At 43.1% G+C, this 20,199-nt stretch overlaps 1 protein-coding gene across 1 annotated transcript in view; it reads left to right on the top strand.

Moving 5' to 3' along the window:
• The first annotated feature begins 782 nt into the window (after positions 1-782).
• LOC103014259 (zinc finger protein 501-like) overlaps positions 783-20,199 on the top strand; it is a 36,096-nt gene continuing 16,679 nt past the window's right edge. The window contains 8 exon segments of the mRNA XM_057533440.1: positions 783-1,137; positions 3,376-3,549; positions 11,048-11,086; positions 12,869-12,995; positions 13,535-13,654; positions 14,325-15,468; positions 15,470-16,032; positions 18,690-19,259. Of these exon segments, the coding sequence (XP_057389423.1) occupies positions 11,072-11,086; positions 12,869-12,995; positions 13,535-13,654; positions 14,325-15,468; positions 15,470-15,515 (1,452 nt within the window). The 5' untranslated portion in view covers positions 783-1,137; positions 3,376-3,549; positions 11,048-11,071 and the 3' untranslated portion in view covers positions 15,516-16,032; positions 18,690-19,259.

Here is a 20,199-nt window from a genome sequence, read left to right as displayed (position 1 = left end):
TTGTAAATAAACTATGACTGGGACCATAGAGTCACCGTCCAGGGAGAAAATGGCATGCGGTAAGTCACTCTTCTTTTGAGATAGGTAGATCTTAGATTCTAGAAAAGAACTGAATACATATCTAAATGTGGAGTAAGAAATATGTGTCCACCCCTGAATGGGACACCGTCACTGGCTCTACGTTTCTTCTGAGGGAACCAGAGACACAGCACATGATCCACCTGCTTCTGGCCACCCACATCCCTCCTCTGTCTTCCCCACCATGGCCCTGTCTGGAGTCTTTGCTCTCTTGACCCTGACCTAACACACTGAGACTCATAAATTGAGTCTAAAGCATCAGCCTACATGCTTTGGAAGAGCAATAAGACAGTGTTTATTAGACCCCAACTATGGATGGATGCACTTTGTGGCTGAGTGACAATCTGGTATCATGTGCGCATTTGTTTTATTTAGGTTTGGGGAACATCTGAACTATAACTCTATTATAGTTATGTATATATATATATATTAGTTATATATATATAGTTATATATATTGGAATATAACTCTATTATATCTGAGTACCTCTCTCTGATCAGCAGACTACATTCCACGGAAATCTGGGTGCGTCCCCTTTAAGAAGCGCGGTTCTGCGGATATCTGGGTGCGTCCCCTTTAAGAAGCGTGAACCCCGCCAGTACTCAGAGCCTTGGGACACTCCTTCCCAGCTACCCTCAGGGTGAGGAGGAACTTTCCCAGAGGTGGGGAGCACCGCCGCTTGACAGGTCATAGAGCGCTGTGAACCACATTACCCCGAAGGCAAAGCGCGGCGCGTAAGGGTCCCTGAACCAATGACGGCTCAGGAGAGAGCCACTTCCGTTCTAGGGGGCGGTGTCTGGGCGGGCCTTCCGGCGTCGACCGCGGGCGACATTTTTAAACTCGGACCTGTTCGCTGGTGCGCGCTTCGGTACCTTGGGTCGGCACCAGGTAAAGGGAGCCAGGAGGGCGCTGTGTCCGCTGCTCTGAGGAAAGGCTGAGGCTCCGCGTGGACGCCATCCGGCCTGACTCTGTCTCGGGGCCGGGAGGGGCCTCCGTGCCCGGGCCCCACCATTGCCCACAGACTCCGCTGGGACGGCCACGCCGATGGGTGCGATTCAGGTAAATGCTCCCTCCGGGCCCTCAGACAACTCTTCTCATTCTGCAGTATTTTCGTTCTTATCAATGTTCTCTTACGAGCGTCCTATGTTTATTTGTTTCCCAAAACCTTGGTTTTCCGAATATTGAAATATGACGTGCGTGGGGGGAAAAAAAATTGCAGAGAACTTCCATGTTCAGTTGAATAAGCAGCTCTTACTAATACCCGTTCTTTGCTCAAGCCAAGAAATGAGATATAAGTAGGACCCCAGAAGCCGCCTGTGGGTGCCTTCCATAAGTTATCCCCATCCCCCAAAAGTTAAGGTATTGTCTGATGTTTCAAGTAAGCATTTCCTTGCTTTTCCTGATAGTTTCAGCTGTGTGGAAAATATTTGACGACTGTAGTTTACCTTGGCTCAGTTATCTTAAAACTCTTTTATGACTGGAATCATATAAGTATTATGATGTGTTTTTATTCATTTGCCCAATATGGTGTGACTTTACCCATTTTTTCATGGCTATCCGTTAATTTTCCTTCTTTTGCAGTGTTCTAATAGTGTGAATACAGTATATGAGTAAAATGTCTTTATAAATTCTGCTGTTGAAGGCTTTCTTTGTGTTTTTTTTTTTGTTTGTTTTTTGTTTGTTTTTTGGTCTCCTTTCTGTAATTATAAACATTGCTACGCTAGCCATACCTTCCTTGCTTTCTGGGGTATATAAAGCACACATTTGTTTAGCGTATATGTTAAAATTATTATTGTATTTAAATGGACACTTCCACTTTTTGATCTTGTTTTGCTCCATGTTACTAATTTTAATTTAGTGCCTTGAATGAGATTGTTATACTTAGTCTTAATCTATCCCATAGTTGTATTTTTTTTAACATCTTTATTGGAGTATAGTTGCTTTACAATGGTGTGTTGGTTTCTGCTTTATAACAAAGTGAATCAGCTATACGTATACATATATCCCCATATCCCCTCCTTCTTGCGTCTCCCTCCCACCCTCCCTATCCCATCCCTCTAGGTGGTCACAAAGCACCGAGCTGATCTCCCTGTGCTATGTGGCTGCTTCCCACTAGCTATCTGTTTTACATTTGGTAGTGTATATATGTCAGTGCCACTCTCTCACTTTGTCCCAGCTTCCCCTTCCCCCTCCCCGTGTCCTCAAGTCCATTCTCTACGTCTGCGTCTTTATTCCTGTCCTGCCCATAGGTTCTTCATTACTGTTTTTTTTTTAGATTCCATATATATGTGTTAGCATACAGTATTTGTTCTTCTCTTTCTGATTTCACTCTGTATGACAGACTCTAGGTCCATCCACCTCACTACAAATAACTCAATTTCGTTTCTTTTTATGGCTGAGTAATATTCCATTGTATATACGTGCCACATCTTCTTTATCCAGTCATCTGTCGATGGACACTTAAGTTGCTTCCATGTCCTGGCTATTGTAAATAGAGCTGCAATGAACATTGGGGTACATGACTCTTTTTGACCTATGGTTTTCTCAGGGTATATGCCCAGTAGTGGGATTGCTGGGTCGTATGGTAGTTCTATTTTTAGTTTTTTAAAGAACCTCCATACTGTTCTCCATAGTGGCTGTATCAATTTACATTCCCACCAACAGTGCAAGAGGGTTCCCTTTTCTTCGCACTCTCTCTACCATTTATTGTTCGTAGATTTTTTGATGATGGCCATTCTGACTGGTGTGAGGTGATACCTCATTGTAGTTTTGATTTACATTTCTCTAATGATTAGTGATGCCGTAGTTGTGTTTTTATACATACTCATCATGTATTAGGTAAACGTATAGTTTTACAGTATACAGCCACTTAGAGGGTTTCTGCTTTTGCAGTGATTGTACTTTGCTAATAGTATTTATTTTACTGTTACATCATCGTCCTCTGGTGGTATTGGAAGAGCAAATGATTAAGACATCTTGTTAAAATACTTGTTTTAAGGGGGACAAAATGAATCCTTATAAGGATAAAAAGTTATAATGCTGGGAATCCTTATCAAGATGTTTAGAACCGAAGAAGATATTTCCATGTTTTTATAATGAGGGTGGAATAGAGATCAAGTCTCATAGGTTGTTTCCTTTGTCTTAAGTTTAAGGAGTCATCTTTGACAGCCACTTACGTCAAACTGCTGGAGGCCAAGCACTTTTACTCTGATGCCAGCAACAACCCCTTTATCACAGATTAATTTTCTGGTGCCATTTTCTTCTTGTAACTCTCTCTCTCTCTTTTTTTTTTTTTAGGCCACACTGTGCAGCTAGCAGTATCTTAGTTCCCAGACCAGGGATGGAAATCGAACCCATGGCAGTGAAAGCACCAAGTTTTAACCTCTGAACCACCAGGGAATTCTGAGATTCATTTTCAGTGTGAAGTCAACAAATGGTGGTTCCCATCTCTACTGCAGGAGAAAAAAGCAGGTAGGAAATTACAGATAATCTGTCTGAATATTTATGAAAGAAAAAGGATATATAAATAACATGGATAAAAATTTAAAATATGTATTCTTGAATTCTATATATAATGTTATAATAATTTTCTTGAGTTTTATTATTATTTTTTATGTACAGCAGGTTCTTATTAGTTATTTATTTTATACATACTAGTGTGTATATGTCAATCCCAATCTCCCAATTCATTCGCCCCCGCCAACATCCCCCCCTTGGTGTCCATACGTTTGTTCTCTACATCTGTGTGTCTATTTCTGCCTTGCAAACCGGTTCATCTGTACCATTTTTCTAGATTCCACATATATGCGTTAATATACTATACTTGTTTTTCTCTTTCTGACTTACTTCACTCTGTAGGACAGTCTCTAGTTCCATCCTCGTCTCTACAAGTGACCCCATTTCGTTCCTTTCTATGGCTGACTAATATTCTATTGTATGTATGTACCACATCTTCTCTATCCATTCGTCCATCGATGGGTATTTAGGTTGGATCCATGTTCTGGCTATTGTAAATAGTGCTGCGATGAACATTGGGGTGCATGTGTCTTTTTTTTTTTGAATTTTTGAATTTTATTTATTTTCTATGCAGTAAGTTCTTATTAGTTATCTGTTTTATACATATTAGTGTTTATATGTCAATCCCAATCTCCCAATTCATCCCACCACCACCAACCCTGCGCCACTTTCCCCCCTTGGTGTCCATACGTTTGTTCTCTACATCTGTGTGTCTATTTCTGCCCTGCAGACTGGTTCATCTGTACTATTTTTCTAGGTTCCACATATATGTGTTAACATACAATATTTGTTTTTCTTTTTCTGACTTACTTCACTCTGTATGACAGTCTCTAGATTCATCCACGTCTCTACAAATGACCCAATTTCGTTCGTTTTTATGGCTGAGTAATATTCCATTGTATATATGTACCACATCTTCTTTATCCAGTCGTCTGTTGATGGGCATTTAGGTTGTTTCCATGACCTGGCTATTGTAAATAGTGCTGCAGTGAACATTGGGGTGCATGCGTCATTTATTTGTTTATGTATGTGTGTATGTATGGCTACGTTGGGTCTTCGTTGCTGTGCACGGCTTTCTCTAGTTGCAGCAAGCGGGGACTACTCTTCATTGCAGTGCGTGGGCTTCTCTTCATTGCAGTGCATGGGCTTCTCATTGCAGTTGCTTGTTGCAGAGCATGGGCTTTAGGTGTGTGGGCTTCAGTAGTTGTGGCTCTTGGGCTCAGTAGTTGTGGCTTGTGGGCTCTACAGTGCAGGCTTAGTAGTTGTGGCGCACGGGCTTAGTTGCTCCACAGCATGTGGAATCTTCCCGGACCCGGGCTCGAACCCTTGTCCCCTGCATTGGCAGGCAGATTCTTAACCACTGTGCCACCAGGGATGTCCCTGCAAGTGTCTTTTTCAATTACAATTTTCTCTGGGTATATGCCCAGTAGTGGATTGCTGGGTCATATGGTAATTCTATTTTTAGCTTTTTAAGGAACCTCCATACTGTTCTTCATAGTTGCTGTATCAATTTACATTCCCACCAACAGTGAAAGACAGTTCCCTTTTCTCCACACCCTCTCTAGCATTTGTTGTTTGTAGATTTTCTGATAATGCCCATTCTAACTGCTGTGAGGTGATACCTCATTGTAGTTTTGATTTGCATTTCTCTAATAATTAGCGATGTTGAGCGGCTTTTCATGTGCTTCTTGGCCATCTGTATGTCTTTGGAGAAATGTCTAATTAGGTCTTCTGCCCATTTTTGGATTGGGTTGTATGTTTTTTTAATATTGAGCTGCATGAGCTGTCTATATATTTTGGAGATTAATCCTTTGTCCGTTGATTCGTTTGCAAGTATTTTCTCCCATTCTGAGCGTTGTCTTTTCGTCTTGTTTGTAGTTTCCTTTGCTCTGCAAAAGCCTTTAACTTTCATTAGGTCCCATTTGTTTATTTTTGTTTTTATTTCCATTACTCTAGGAGGTGGATCAAAAAAGGTCTTGCTGTGATTTATGTCAAAGAGTGTTCTTCCTATGTTTTCCTCTAAGAATTTTATAGTGTCCAGTCTTACATTTAGATCTCTAATCCATTTTGAGTTTATTTTTGTGTATGGTGTTAAGGAGTGTTCTAATTTCATTCTTTACATATAGCTGTCCAGTTTTCCCAGCACCAGTTATTGAAGGGACTGTCTTTTCTCCATTGTATATCCTTGCCTCTTTTGTCATAGATTAGTTGACCATAGGTGCATGAGTTTTTCTCTGGGTTTTCTGTCCTGTTCCATTGATCTATATTTCTGTTCTTGTGTCAGTACCATATTGGTTTGATTACTGTGTCTTTGTAGTATAGTCTAAAGTCAGGGAGTCTGATTCCTCCAGCTCCATTTTATTCCCTCAAGACTGCTTTGGCTATTCGGGGTCTTTTGTGTCTCCATACAGATTTTAAGACTTTTTGTTCTAGTTCTGTAAAAAATGCCACTGGTAATTTGATAGGGATTGCATTGAATCTGTAGATTGCTTTGGGTAGTATAGTCATTTTCACAATATTGATTCTTCCAATCCAAGAACATGGTATATCTCTCCATCTGTGTCATCTTCGATTTCTTTTTTTTTTTAATTTATTTATTTTTGGCTGAGTTGGGTCTTCGTTGCTGCATGCGGGCTTTCTCTAGCTGCTGCGAGCGGGGGCTACTCTTTGTTGTAGTGCGTGGGCTTCTTGTTGCGGTGGCTTCTCTTGTTGCAGAGCACAGGATCTAGGCACGCGGGCTTCAGTAGTTGTGGCTTGTGGGCTCTAGAGCGCAGGCTCAGTACTTGTGGCGCACGGGCTTAGTTGCTCTGCGGCATGTGGGATCTTCCCAGACCAGGGCTCAAACCCGTGTCCCCTGCACTGGCAGGCGGATTCTTAACCACTGCGCCACCAGGGAAGCCCATCTTTGATTTCTTTCATTAGTGTCTTACAATTTTCTGAGTACAGGTCTTTTACCTCCTTGGTACGTTTATTTCTAGGTATTTTATTCTTTTTTGTTGCAGTGGTGAATGGGATTGTTTCCTTAATTTCTCTTTCTGATCTTTCATCGTTAGTGTATAGGAATGCAACAGATTTCTGTGCATTAATTTTGTATCCTGTAACTTTACCAAATTCATTGATTAGCTCTAGTAGTTTTCTGGTGGCATCTTTAGGATTCTCTATGTATAGTATCATGTCATCTGCAAACAGTGACAGTTTTACTTCTTCTTTTCCAATTTGTATTCCTTTTATTTTTTCTTCTCTGATTGCCATGGCTACGACTTCGAGAGCTATGTTGAATAATAGTGGCAAGAGTGGACATCCTTGTCTTGTTCCTGATCTTAGAGGAAATGCTTTCAGTTTTCCACCATTGAGAATGATGTTTGCTGTGGGTTTGTCATATATGGCCTTTATCATGTTGAGGTAGGTTCCCTCTATGCCCACTTTCTGGAGAGTTTTTATCATGTAAATGGGTGTTGAATTTTGTCAAAAGCTTTTTCTGCATCTATTGAGATGATCAGATGGCTTTTATTCTTCAATTTTTTAAAAAATAAATTTATTTATTTATTTAATTTATTTTTGGCTGCATTGGGTCTTCGTTGCGGTGTGCAGGCTTCTCATTGTGGCAGCTTCTCCTGTTGTGGAGCACGGGCTCTAGGCGCACAGGCTTCAGTAGTTCTGGCACGTGGGCTCAGTAGTTGTGGCGCACAGGCTTAGTTGCTCCGTGGCATATGGGATCATCCCAGAGCAGGGCTCGAACCTGTGTCCCCTGCATTGGCAGGTGGATTCTTAACCACTGTACCACCAGGGAAGTCCCTTAGTAGTCTCTTATGATGCTTTGTACTTCTGTGGTGTCCGTTGTAACTTCTCCTTTTTCATTTCTAATTTTATTGATTTGACTCCTCTACCTCTTTTTCTTGATGAGTTTGGCTAAAGGTTTATCAGTTTTGTTTATCTTCTCAAAGAACCAGCTTTTAGTTTTATTGATCTTTGCTATTGTTTTCTTTGTTTCTATTTCATTTATTTCTGCTCTGATCTTTATGATTTCTTTCCTTCTGCTAACTTTGGGTTTTGTTTGTTCTTCTTTCTCTAGTTCCTTTAGGTGTAAGTTTAGATTGTTTATTTGAGATTTTTCTTGTTTCTTGAGGTAGGCTTATATTGCTATAAACTTCCCTCTTAGAACTGCTTTTGCTGTATCCCATAGGTTTTGGATCATCGTGTTTTCATTGTCATTTGTCTCTAGGTATTTTTTGATTTCTTCAGTGATCTCTTGGTTATTTAGTAACGTACTGTTTAGCCTCTGTGTGCTTTTTTTACGTTTTATCCCCTGTAATTGATTTCTAATCTCATAGCGTTGTGGTCAGAAAAGATGCTTGATATGATTTCAATTTTCTTAAATTTACTGAGGCTTGATTTGTGACCCAAGATGTGATCTATCCTGGAGAATGTTCTGTGTTCACTTGAGAAGAAAGTGTAATCTGCTGTTTTTGGATGGAATGTTCTATAAATATCAACTAAATCTGTCTGGTCTATTGTGTCATTTAAAGCTTGTGTTTCTTTATTAATTTTCTGTCTGGATGATCTGTCCATTTATGTAAGTGAGGTCTTAAAGTCCCCCACCATTATCGTGTTACTGTCAATTTCCTCTTTTATAGCTGTTAGCATTTGTCTTATGTATTGAGTTGCTCCTATGTTGGGTGCATATATATTTATAATTGTTATAGCTTCTTCTTGGATTGATCCCTTTGTCATTATGTAGTGTCCTTCCTTGTCTCTTGTAACATTCTTTATTTTAAAGTCTTATTTTATATGATATGAGTATTGCTACTCCAGCTGTCTTTTGATTTCCATTTGCACAGAACATCTTTTTCCATCCCCTCACTTTCAGTCTTATGTGTCCCTAGGTCTTAAGTGGGTCTCTTGTAGACAGCATGTATATGGGTCTTGTTTTTGTATCCATTCAACGAGCCTGTGTCTTTTGGTTGGAGCATTTAATCCATTCACTTTTAAGGTAATTACTGATATGGATGTTCCTGCTACCATTTTCTTAATTGTTTTGGGTTTGTTTTGTAGGTTCTTTTCTTCTCTTGTGTTTCCCACTTAGAGAAGTTCCTTTAGCATTTGTTGTAGAGCTGGTCTGGTGGTGCTGAATTCTCTTATCTTTTGCTTGTCTGTAAAGGTTTTGATTTCTCCATCAAATCTAAATGAGATCCTTGCCAGTAGAGTAATCTTGGTTGTAGGTTCTTTTCATCACTTTAAATATTTCATGTCACTCCCTTCTGGCTTGTAGAGTTTCTGCTGAGAAATCAGCTGTTAACCTTATGGGAGTTCCCTTGTATGTTATTTGTCGTTTTTCCCTTGTTGCTTTTAGTAATTTTTCTTTGTCTTTCTTTTTGTCAGTTTGATTACTGTGTGTCTCAGCGTGTTACTCCTTGGGTTTGTCCTGCCTGGGACTCTCTGTGCTTCCCAGACTTGGGTGGCTATTCCCTTCCCATGTTAGGGAAGTTTTCGACTATAATCTCTTCAAATAGTTTCTCGGGTCCGTTGTCTCTCTCTTCTGCTTCTGGGACCTGTATAATACGAATGCTGTTGCATTTAACGTTGTCCCAGAGGTCTCTTAGGCTATCTTCTTTTCTTTTCATTCTTTTTTCTTTAGTCTGTTCCGCAGCAGTGAATTCCACCATTCTGTCTTCCAGGTGACTTCTGCCTCAGTTATTCTGCTATTGATTCCTTCTAGTATATTTTTCATTTTGGTTATTGTATTGTTCATCTCTGTTTTGTTTGTTCTTTAATTCTTCTAGGTCTTTTTAAACATTTCTTGCGTCTTCTTGATCTTTGCCTCCATTCTTTTTCCGAGGTTAGCCTATCTCCACTTCATTTAGTTGTTTTTCTGAGGTTTTATCTTGTTTCTTCATCTGGTACATAGTCCTCTGCATTTTCATTTTGTTTGTTTTTCTGTGAATGTGGTTTTCATTCCACAGGCTGCAGCATTGTAGTTTTTCTTGCTTCTGCTGTCTGCCCTCTGGTGGATGAGGCTATCTAAGAGGCTTGTGCAAGCTTCCTGATAGGAGCAACTGGTGGTGGGTAGAGCTGGGTGTTGCTCTGGTGGGCACTGCTCAGTAAAACTTTAATTGGTTTGTCTGCTGATGGGTGGGACTGAGTTCCCTCCCTGTTGGTTGTTTGGCCTAAGGCGACACAGCACTGGAGGCTACAGGCTTTTTGATGGGGCTAATGGTGGACTCTGGGAGGGCTCATGCCAAGGAGTACTTCCCAGAGCTTCTGCTGCTGCTGTCCTTGTCCCTGTGGTGAGCCACAGCCATCCCCCGCATCTGCAGGATACCTTCCAACACTAGCTGGTAGGTCTGGTTCAGTTTCCTATGGAGTCACTACTCCTTCCCCTTGGGTCCTGATGCGCACACTACTTTGTGTATGCCCTCCAGGCTTGGAGTATATGTTTCCCCCAGTCCTGTCGAAGTCCTGTAGTCAAATCCTGCTAGCCTTCAAAGTCTGTTTCTCTGCGAATTCCTCCTCCTGTTGCCAGATCCCAAGGTTGGGAACCCTGACTTGGGGCTCAGAACCTTCACTCCAGTGGGTGGACTTCTGTGCTATAAGTGTTCTCCAGTTTGTGACTCACCCACCCAGCAGTTATGGGATTTGATTTTATTGTGATTGCCCCTCTCCTACTGTCTCATTGCAGCTTCTGCTTTGTCTTTGGATGTGGGGTATCTTTTTTCCTGAGTTCCAGTGTCTTCCTGTCGATGATTGTTCAGTAGTAAGTTTTAATTCCAGTGCTCTCACAAAAGGCAGTGAACACACATCCTTCTACTCCGCCATCTTGAACCAGTCTCCATAATGTTATAATTTCTAATCAGAACTTAGTATATGGATTATGTAAGCTGAAATTTTATATAAAGCAATAATTTATAAGATAACCAAGTAAAATTGGAAAAGGAAGTATAATATACGAACTTTTGATCAGATGTTAGGGCCAACTACAAGCTACAAGAAGAGAAAAATGTATATTGGCAAGGGAGAAATAGACAGAAGAAGGGAATCAAATGGAAGTGTCAGAAACAGACCTGTACGTAAAATGAGACTTAATTTTGATATTTGTGACTTAGGGCTATAATAGTGCTTTATGACCTGCCAACACTATTTCCTTGCCAACACGATCCCTTATTCTTCTGGCTCACTGGCCTCCAGTCATACTAGCTTCGTGGATGCTGCTCAAACACACCAGGCATGACTCTGATAGAGAGGCTTTGCACTTGTTTGTCCCACTTTTGTACAGCCTTTTTCTCAAGATATCCACATGACCTTATGGTACAACTGTAACATTTTCTGCCCTCTTTTATGCTTTAGTTTCCTCTTGAGCATTTGTCTTCGCCTGAAATATTAAACGGTTCATTCATTAATCTTTTTTGTTTATGTTGCTGATGGGAATTAATATTACATGGCCCTGCTCTTCCCACAGGTTCCACATTCAGCAGAACCACTTATGGACCCTGCACTGGTGAGTGTCAGGTGTCCTAGAAGTCTTTTGCTGCCACTCTTCCTGGACTTGGTGTCTGGGGACCCTAAGCCCAGGTTTCCAAGTCCAGGCCAGAGGTTATATGGACAGATTCCCATTTTTGGCAGCCAGTGGACTGAGATGTGAAAGGTTGTCTTAGGTATAGCGGGTAATATCTACAAATGTTTGAGGATGAGATTGAGATGGGAGTGTTTTAGGACTTGTGTAGGTCTTTGTTAACAGCTGGTAAGAACAGAGAGCAAGGGGGCCAGAGTTAGACCTAGAATGGTCGCCTGAGAAGAGGTTTCTGTTCTGAGAATGATGGCAGACATGGAATTTTTGGAACAGAGAGGGAAAGTAATGTGACTTGACTTAGGTTTTAAGAGGCTACTCCTGGCTGCGGAGTGCACAAGAGACTGGGGGAGAGAAAGACAAGGAGATAATGAAGGAGGCTATTGCAGTCATCCAGATGCACATTAGTTCTTACTGGACCAAAGTGGTGCATGAGGAGGTAGGAGAAATACTTGGCTTCTGGATTTGCTTTTAAAGTAGGAACTGACCAGATTTTCTAATGTGGAGGGCTCATGGATGACTCCAGTGTTTTTTTCCCTTTGCATCTGGAAGGGTGGCAGTGCCATCAACTGAGATGGGGAAGTCAGTGGCAGCAGTCCTTTTCTGTGAGAATATTAGGAATTGGGTTTTGGCTGTTTTGATTCTCAGATGTTCCAGTGACTCCAAGTATAGGAGACAAGGGGACGGCTGAACGTGAAGATCTAGAGTGCTGAGGGAGGCTTCAGGATGCCATTAGGGGACAAGGGAAGAGAGGGGGCTGTCACAAAGACAAGAAGAGTCGTCATCAGCGGGAACGTGGGGGGGGGAGGGAAAGTCCAGCAGGTGGCTCAGGTTTTTATGGGGGAGTGGCCATGAAATTGATGCAGAGGGAAAGCAGAATGGAGGTGAAGTGATAGTAAAGTCAGGCTGGTGGTTATTTTTCCTCCTGTGCACTCACTAGGATTTTGTGGTGGAACTTGGGTAGTTTCTGACAGAATGTCAAATGAGTTTACCTAAGGTGTGTCAAATGGGTGTGTATTTTGAAGGGGTGTTATATGGACAGAGATTGCAACTGGTGAAGAGACATAATGTGCAATACAGAGGTGGAACATGAACAGGCATATTTAGATTTGCATGTTTTGACTGAGGTTAAAGTCAGGAACAAGGCCTGGTGGGGAAGCCTTCAGAACAGTCCAGTGGAGAGTTAGGGTACGGTGGGATCCTGCTGCATTGGCAGGAACTTCCTGATGCCATGTGCAGGAGGGTATGTGAGGAGGCAGGAGACATGCCAGTTTTGTGGGCCGGGTGGTGGTGATGGGGATCAGATGTATGAGGAGTTAGCCAGTGAGTAATATGCATGTGGGGAAGGTGTGTGACCAAATTGCCCCAGGGCCCTCATACCAGGAGTTTAAGAGAGAATGATGAGCCCAAGTTTGTTTGTGTCTGGGAGACATGATCCTGGGGACACTGAGGCTGTTGTCTTGCAGGAGAGGGAGGGGGCCATGCATACCAAGCCCACAGCTTAGATGGCATCTATCTGTCCACCTACCTACCTATTGTTGCTGAGAGTTGTACCTAGCGCTCAAGGAAGTATGAAGAGTTATTTGGTACCAGTGCCCTCTAAGTTAGGGAGCTGGGGAGGATGATGGGCCCAGAGTGAGTATCGGTTAGGGGTACTTACGGGGTCCTGGGGAGAGAGGCTGCTTATGGAGACATCTGTCCCTGTCATCACAGGGCCCTGTGACCTTTGAGGACGTGGCTGTGTACTTTTCCCAGGAGGAGTGGAAGCTTCTTGATGAGGCCCAGAGATTCCTGTACCACGATGTGATGCTGGAGACCTTTGCACTTGTTGCATCATTGGGTAAGGCCCTCACACCTATCCCAGCATCCTGGACAGGTCTCTGCCTTTCCCCTTTTTTCCAAAGGCAGGTCTGTTTTTTCACAGCTAGACAGTGGGTACATCTCTATTACTGCCTCCCTCTCATCTGTGTTGTTAGTGCCAAGGCTGAGTGAGTGTGTATACGACTTCCTTTCAGAAGTATCCCCAATACCAGCGGCTCTGAAGTTTTTTCAGTGAAGTTTTTCTGGGTCATAAGACTTGGAATTAGTTCAGTGGGTTCCATTAGTCTCAGCCACTCCCTGCTAAGTTGACTCCGTAGACCCATGCACCTTTGTGCTCCACGCTCTTCCATCTTCCAGCTGACATTTCTTGGGGCCTCACCATTCCAGGAATTGTTGGGACTTAATGTGGTCAGCATTTGTGGGGTCTTGTTGGCTGTTTCTGTGAGACCCTCATCTCAAAGATTCTTTTTGTTACATATTTTTTTTCCTGAGGTTGTTTTGGGATTGGTTGTCCCCCGGGCCAGTACTGACTGTTCACCTGTCATGTCTTTCTCTCAGGACTTTCATCTTCTAGGTCTCATGTTGTCCAGCTGGAGCTGAGAGGAGAACCCTGGGTACATGACAGAGTGGACATGACTCCAGACAGAGCAAGAGGGGCTCAAATTGGGCCTGGCCCTGGTAATTGGCATTGGGGGAGGAAGTGACATCATGGTTTGATTCATGTCATATCAGGAACATGTCCCGTACCCAACACTGTTTTGGTGTCAAGGCCAGTGACTGTGTACCTCATTTCTGTTTCTCCTCCATCTTTGACACTTGCCTCCTGTGATTTTTACTCTGGCTTCCAACCCAGGATTATCCCTCACCTCTCTGTCTTCCACTCCTCATTGTTCCTCTCCATCCTCACTCTGCTGTGCTTTCCACTATTCACCTACACTTAATGTTTCATGAGGTCTGCACCTCTCCTCAAAATAGTCCTTGAACGCCAGCTACTCAGTGAAAATCAGATTATCCTGGACCTGGACACAGCTTTCCACATAGCACACACATGTCACCAGCAGCCAAGGTCCTAGTGAAAAGTGTTCCTGGAGGAATGAGTTGTGGACCCCTAGCTCCTTTATGCATTCCACCCCATCCTTCTGTCATTTGCATGGTGAGTGCTCCCTGTTCTGTGATGTGTAGAGGGTCAGTACTGTACAGCAGGGCTTTCCTAACCTCCCTGCAACTTCTTGTCTTGAAAACAGTCCCATAGATTTATTCCTTTCTGTGTCAGACACACATTTGTGATGGGGCTGCCTCCTTCTACCAAAATTCTATGTCAAGTTTACCCGTATTTCTTTGCTTTCAGGGTGTTGGTATATGGCAGAGAACAAGCAGACACCCTCTGAGCAGAATGTTTCTGTAGAAGTGCCACAAATAAATACTTCAGAGGCAGACCTGTCCACCCTGAAGTCCTATCCCTGGGAGAGGTACTGCCTGTACTTAGAAGGTGGTTTGCATCTAGCTGAGGACCTTGGCACAAACCCTGGCCAGAAACTCTGTGGGGCAGGTGTGCAGTTTCACCAGCACAGTGGAGAGGAACTCTTTAGAAGAGACGTGGGTAAGACCTTTATGAAGAGCCGCACCATCCATGCATCAAAGAAGTCTTTCACATTCCAGGAGCCTTGGAAGGATTTCCCTTGTAGCTCTGGCCTTCTCCAGCACCAGGTCACTCCACAAAAGGACACCGAGTTTGTAGAGGCGTTTCACAATGGAGAAAAGCGTTACAAGTGCAGTGAATGTGGGAAAGCCTTCTGCCGTAAATACAGGCTTGCTCAGCACCAGAGAGTCCACACTGGAGAAAGGCCTTATGAATGCAGTGAATGTGGGAAAGTCTTTAGATGCAACTCCAACCTTGTTATACATAGGAGAATTCACACTGGGGAAAGGCCTTATGAGTGTAGAGAATGTGGGAAGTTCTTTAGGCAAAACGCCCAACTTATTGTGCACCAGAGAATTCACACTGGAGCCAAGCCTTACGAGTGCAGTGAATGTGGGAAAACCTTCATTACTAAAAGCAAACTTGTTCAGCACCAGAGAGTCCACACTGGAGAGAGACCTTATGAATGTGGAGAATGCAGAAAAGCCTTCACCTATAAACGCATGCTTGTTCAGCATCAGAGAGTCCACACTGGAGAGAGGCCTTATGAGTGCAGTGAATGTGGGAAAGTCTTTAGGTACATTGCCAGCCTCATTAAACATAGAAGAATTCACACTGGGGAAAGGCCTTATGAGTGTAGTGAATGTGGGAAGTCCTTTAGGCAAAGGGCCCACCTTCAGGTCCACCAGAGAATTCACACTGGAGCAAAGACTTACAAGTGCAGTGAATGTGGGAAATGTTTTAGCCAAAACTCTATTCTCACTACGCACCAGAGAGTTCACACTGGCGAAAGGCCTTATAAGTGCAGTGAATGTGGAAAGTGTTTTAGTCAAAGCTCTACTCTTATTAAGCACCAGAGTTCACATTGGAGGAAAACCATATGAGGAGAACTCTGAATGAGGAGAATTATTTAACCAAAGCATCCAGCTTACTCAACACCGAAAAGCTCACACCACAGAAAGGCCTCATCAGTGCAGCAAATGTGGAAAGGTTTTCTGTCAAAGGTCTGCTCTGAGCACTAGAAACTTCACAGCTCAGATAGACCCTATGAGTACAGCAAATGTAGGAAAGCTTTCAGCCAAAGGTCTTACCTTATTTGATACCAGAAAGTTCATACTGGAGAAGGACCTTCAAATGAGATGAGGAGAGCAGCGAATGAGCTGTCTCATTAGTTAATACATCATACTGAATAGACTCTTTGAGGAAGTCATCAACTGGAAGTTGAATGCCATACATCTGAACAGCCCTCGTGTGCAGATTGCCTATGAGTACCGGGTTCATAGGAAGCTTTTCAGGAGCTACGCTCTACTTTCTAACCTGTGCAAGGCCCTTGTTGGACTCAATATCACTAAGTTTTTTACCTCTCCCATGTGGCAGATCCCAGTACTGGGGCATCAGTCATCGCACTGTGATCAGGGTAGGTAGACCTTTGTGCTGTCCTGTCCCCTGGAGGGAAGCATGAATAGCCTGAGCACTTGGGTGTTGTCATTCTCTTCCATCAAGGACAGGACCTAAGCAGCTTTGACCATGGTGACCCAATGTGGGTTCCCTTGGCAGCTTACAGAAGTTTACTTTCCTTGGTGGTATTGTCTCATGTCATGCTCACGATGGATGTTTCTAGCTCCAGGTCACCCTGTTTGGGAACGATCTGCCTCCATTTGCTCTGCTCTGTGAAAAAATAAAGACTATAGTTTAAGCCACGTCTTTTATGGGTGTTCCAATCTTTGTCAGTAAGGATAGTATCATGGCGGAGAATGGTTTTCACTCCAGTTTTGGTCTAATTTGAATTGTTGTCCAAGGCCTCCTGGGGTAGACTACAGGGTTCTGTGGGACTAATGTGACCTGGATGTTAGAATTTTTGGTGGGTCCCGAGGTCACCCTGAGATGAGGACAGTTGTGTGAACCACCAGTGTTTTTTGGAGCTGCATGAGTTCTCTTTTTTCACATGGGATGTCACATCATGACCCCAGTACTGTTCAAGAGAAGAAGTTCTCTAGGTCCAGCTGGAAAAGTGCCATGTGCCATAATGTTCATAACATGGTAGGCTGGTGTTGCTGAGCGTTAGATTACAGACATCAGGTGGGAACCATATTTGGTACAGAAACAGGGAATTAATAGGGAGTGAGTGACTAGCAAACAAAAAGAGATGAACGTATTCTAAAATTGCATCCATGAATGTTCCCGTGACTGTGCCTGTTTAGGATAATGTTTTTGCAAAAATTCTCAGGAGCTACAGAGCGGTTTCTCTCCTGAGGTCCCAGTCAGTGTCAGGCTGAATAATGTAAAGGTTTTGGGATCCCGTAGCATCTGCAGATTGTTTATCTCAAGGCCATTGGTGCATAGCAAAGATAATGGGTCATAAGAGTGGAAATCGTGTAGTCTAGGCATGTGGTTTTTAGGACGCAGGCAGTTCCTGGGTAGCTCAAGTGGAAACACCTTTCATTGCTCACCGGTCTTCATTGCTACCACAACAGAATCCCTCCCATGAGACAAGGAGATGTGATGGGGTTAACATGTGGTTGCCAGAGTTCTACTGAAAAGGAGATTCAGAAAAGAGATTCAGATTTTTATGTGAAGCCAATTTCTATTAAATTTAATTGAGCTGTATAGTTGCTATGCATCGAACTGAACATACCTAAAATGTACAGCTTGGTTAAGTTTTAATACGTGTAAACCCACAGAACCATCATAATTACAAACATCCATCACTCCCATATCCACCTTCTGACATCTCTCCCAGGACTCCCAGGCAATTAGTATTGATACACTTTTTTCCCATTCAATTAGTGTTTTCTACACTTAATATCATTGGGGTCTTAATGTTTACTTTTATATTTTTCTCTTTTTCATGATGCATAACTATTTTGAGAATCATTTAAGTTGCTGATAAGTATAATTCATTTTTTTTCCTGAAAAATATACTGTTTGGATATACCACCCACTGACTGTTTATCCATACATCTGTTAAAGGATGGGGTTTTGTGGTTTGTATCCATTTTGGCTATGACAGATAAGCTTAATAAATTCTTTATATGTACGTATGGTTTCATATTCAAAATTCAATGACTATACCCTTTTGTGTGCCATTCACAGTATGGGAGCATTCCAGTTTTCCTGTATTCCTCTCTAGTACTTAGTTGATATGGCTAGTGTATCAATATTACCTGTTTAAATGTGTAGAGGTGTCTGATTGCATTTCACTAATGATTCATGATGTTGAACATTTTTGTGTTCATTTGCCAGGTGTATGTCTTATTTGATAAAATGTCTGTCTTTTATTAGTAACTGAGAAGGCAAAAATCTGTTGGAACTTGACTTTTCTTCAGTGACTTCGCTGGGTGGAATAAATGTTTGTGCTTACATCGTTATTCACCACGTATGGTCCTCATTATTAACACAGTCTCCATTACTTTAAGTCTAGACACGTATAAAACAACTAACCGAACCTTGATTGTTGTGTTTGCCAATTTCCCTGGTATGAATATTCCAACTGTGGGCAATTCCAAACAGTGAATATGAGGTTTTTACTACACCAGAGGCGCAAGAAGCCAAACGCTGAGATGCCAAGGTTTGCAGGGGAGAAGGCAGCTAAGCCAGGAGGTAGAAGAAGTCTCAGATCCACCTTCCCGGAGGCGATGTGCTTGAGATATTTAAGGTATAAAGAGGCAGTGTGGTCTTAGGTGTGGGGAAAGGCCATCAGAGTTAGAGAAAAGGTGAGGTAATCGGTGTGTGCAGGTGTATTTCATTACATGCTTCTTCACAGATGCATGTTCAAAAATGGTGTCCCTGAATGGGACACCATCACTGGCTCTACTCTTTAATGAGGGAACCAGAGAAGCAACACATGGTCCACCTGCTTATGGCCACCCCACATTCCTCCTCTGTATTGTTCACTATGGCCCCCTGTCTGGAGTCTTTGTTCTCTTGACTCTGACCTAACACGGTGAGGTCTAAAGCTTTAGCCTACATCCTTTGGAAGAGCAATAAGACAATGTTTAATAGACCCCAGCTATGGATGCATGAACTTTGTGTCATAGTGACAACCTGGTATCATGTGCCCGTTTGGTTTTGTAGGTTTTGGAAACATCTGAAATATTATGGCTGTCTCTCTGTGATCAGCGAAGACTACATTCCATGGAAATCTGGGTTCGTCTCCTTTAAGAAGCGTGAAACCCCGCCCCCGTCCTCAGAGCCTCCAGGACACTCCTTCCCAGGAGCCCCGGCAGTGAGGCGGGGCTTTTCCTGTAGGCGGGGAGCACCGCCCCTTGCCAGGTTCTAGAGGCCTGTGAACTGCATTACCTGAAAAAAAACTACGCCAGTTCGTGGGCGCCCCTGAGCCAATGAAGGCTCAGGAAAGAGTCACTTCCGTTCTAGAGGACGGAGTCTGGGCGGCTTTTCCGGCGTCGACTGGAGTCGTTATTTTGTAAACTCGGCTGTGTTCACAGGCGGGGAACTTCGCAACGCTGTGAAGGCCAGAGGTCAGGGAGCCAGGAAGGCGCCGTGCCCGCTTCTCTGAGCTTCGTCTGAGGCTCGGCATGGGCGCCATCCGGCCTGACTCTGTCTTGGGCGGTTGGTGCCGCAGTGCCCGGGCCCCACCTTCGCCCACAAACTCCGCTGGCGCCGGCGCAGATGTGTCGGATTCAGGTAAATGCTGCGTAATCCGGGCCCTCCCCCAACTCTTCTCATTCAGCAGTGTTTTATCTGTGTTCTCTTACTAGTGTCCTATAGTTATTATTTGTACCCCCAAAACTTGGCTTTCCGAAGTTTGAAATATGACCTGAGTGGGGAAAAAAATTGCAGAGAACTTCAATGTGCGGTTGAGGAAGCTCTGAGATTAATATCCGTTCACCGCTCAGGCCAAATTGCTATATAAATAGGACCTCAGAAGCAGCCTGTGGGGTTCTTCCAAAACAATTATCCCCATCAAGTTAATGTATTGGCTGCTGTTTGAAGTAAGCATTTCCTTTCTTTTCTTGATAGTTTTGCCAACTCTGTGGAAACTATTTGACGTGTCAAAACTTTTTTATGAATGTAATATGTTTTATGATGTGTTTTTCTTCTTTTGCGCAATGTGGTGTGACTTTACCCATGTTTTTCATGGCTATCCCTTTGTGGGAGAAAGAGGTGAAACAGGAGGGAAGGGGGCAGGGCACAGCCTTTAAAGGAATGACATATCCATAGGACTTGACTAAAACAAACAGGTTTGAACCAATTAGGTCCAAGATGGCGGAAGATTTGATTTCCAGTGGATCTTGAGGCTCATTATACTCCCATTGTAATACATGAGCATGTAAATAACACACCCACCTGCGCCCTGACAGTTCTAAGGCTAACCTAAAAGGCCAAAAAGTGGGTGGTGGCCCAATTCCTGGAAATACCTGCCCCTTCCCGGGAAGTAGTTGGAATAATTCTCCCACTCAGCCTGTGAAATTACGTAGGACATAAAAAGTAACCACGTCATATTTTGAGGCCTCTCGCCTTCTGAGATGGCCCACACTCTGTCTGTGGAGTGTGTTCCTCGCTAAATAAATCCACTTCTTACCTATCACGTTGTCTCTCACTGAATTCTTTCTGTGAGGAGACT

Source organism: Balaenoptera acutorostrata, chromosome 19, assembly GCF_949987535.1.
Source record: "Balaenoptera acutorostrata chromosome 19, mBalAcu1.1, whole genome shotgun sequence".
In the NCBI taxonomy this organism is placed as follows: domain Eukaryota; kingdom Metazoa; phylum Chordata; class Mammalia; order Artiodactyla; family Balaenopteridae; genus Balaenoptera; species Balaenoptera acutorostrata.
The sequence above is the reverse complement of the archived record's forward strand: the minus strand, read 5'-3'. Positions and strand labels throughout refer to the sequence as shown.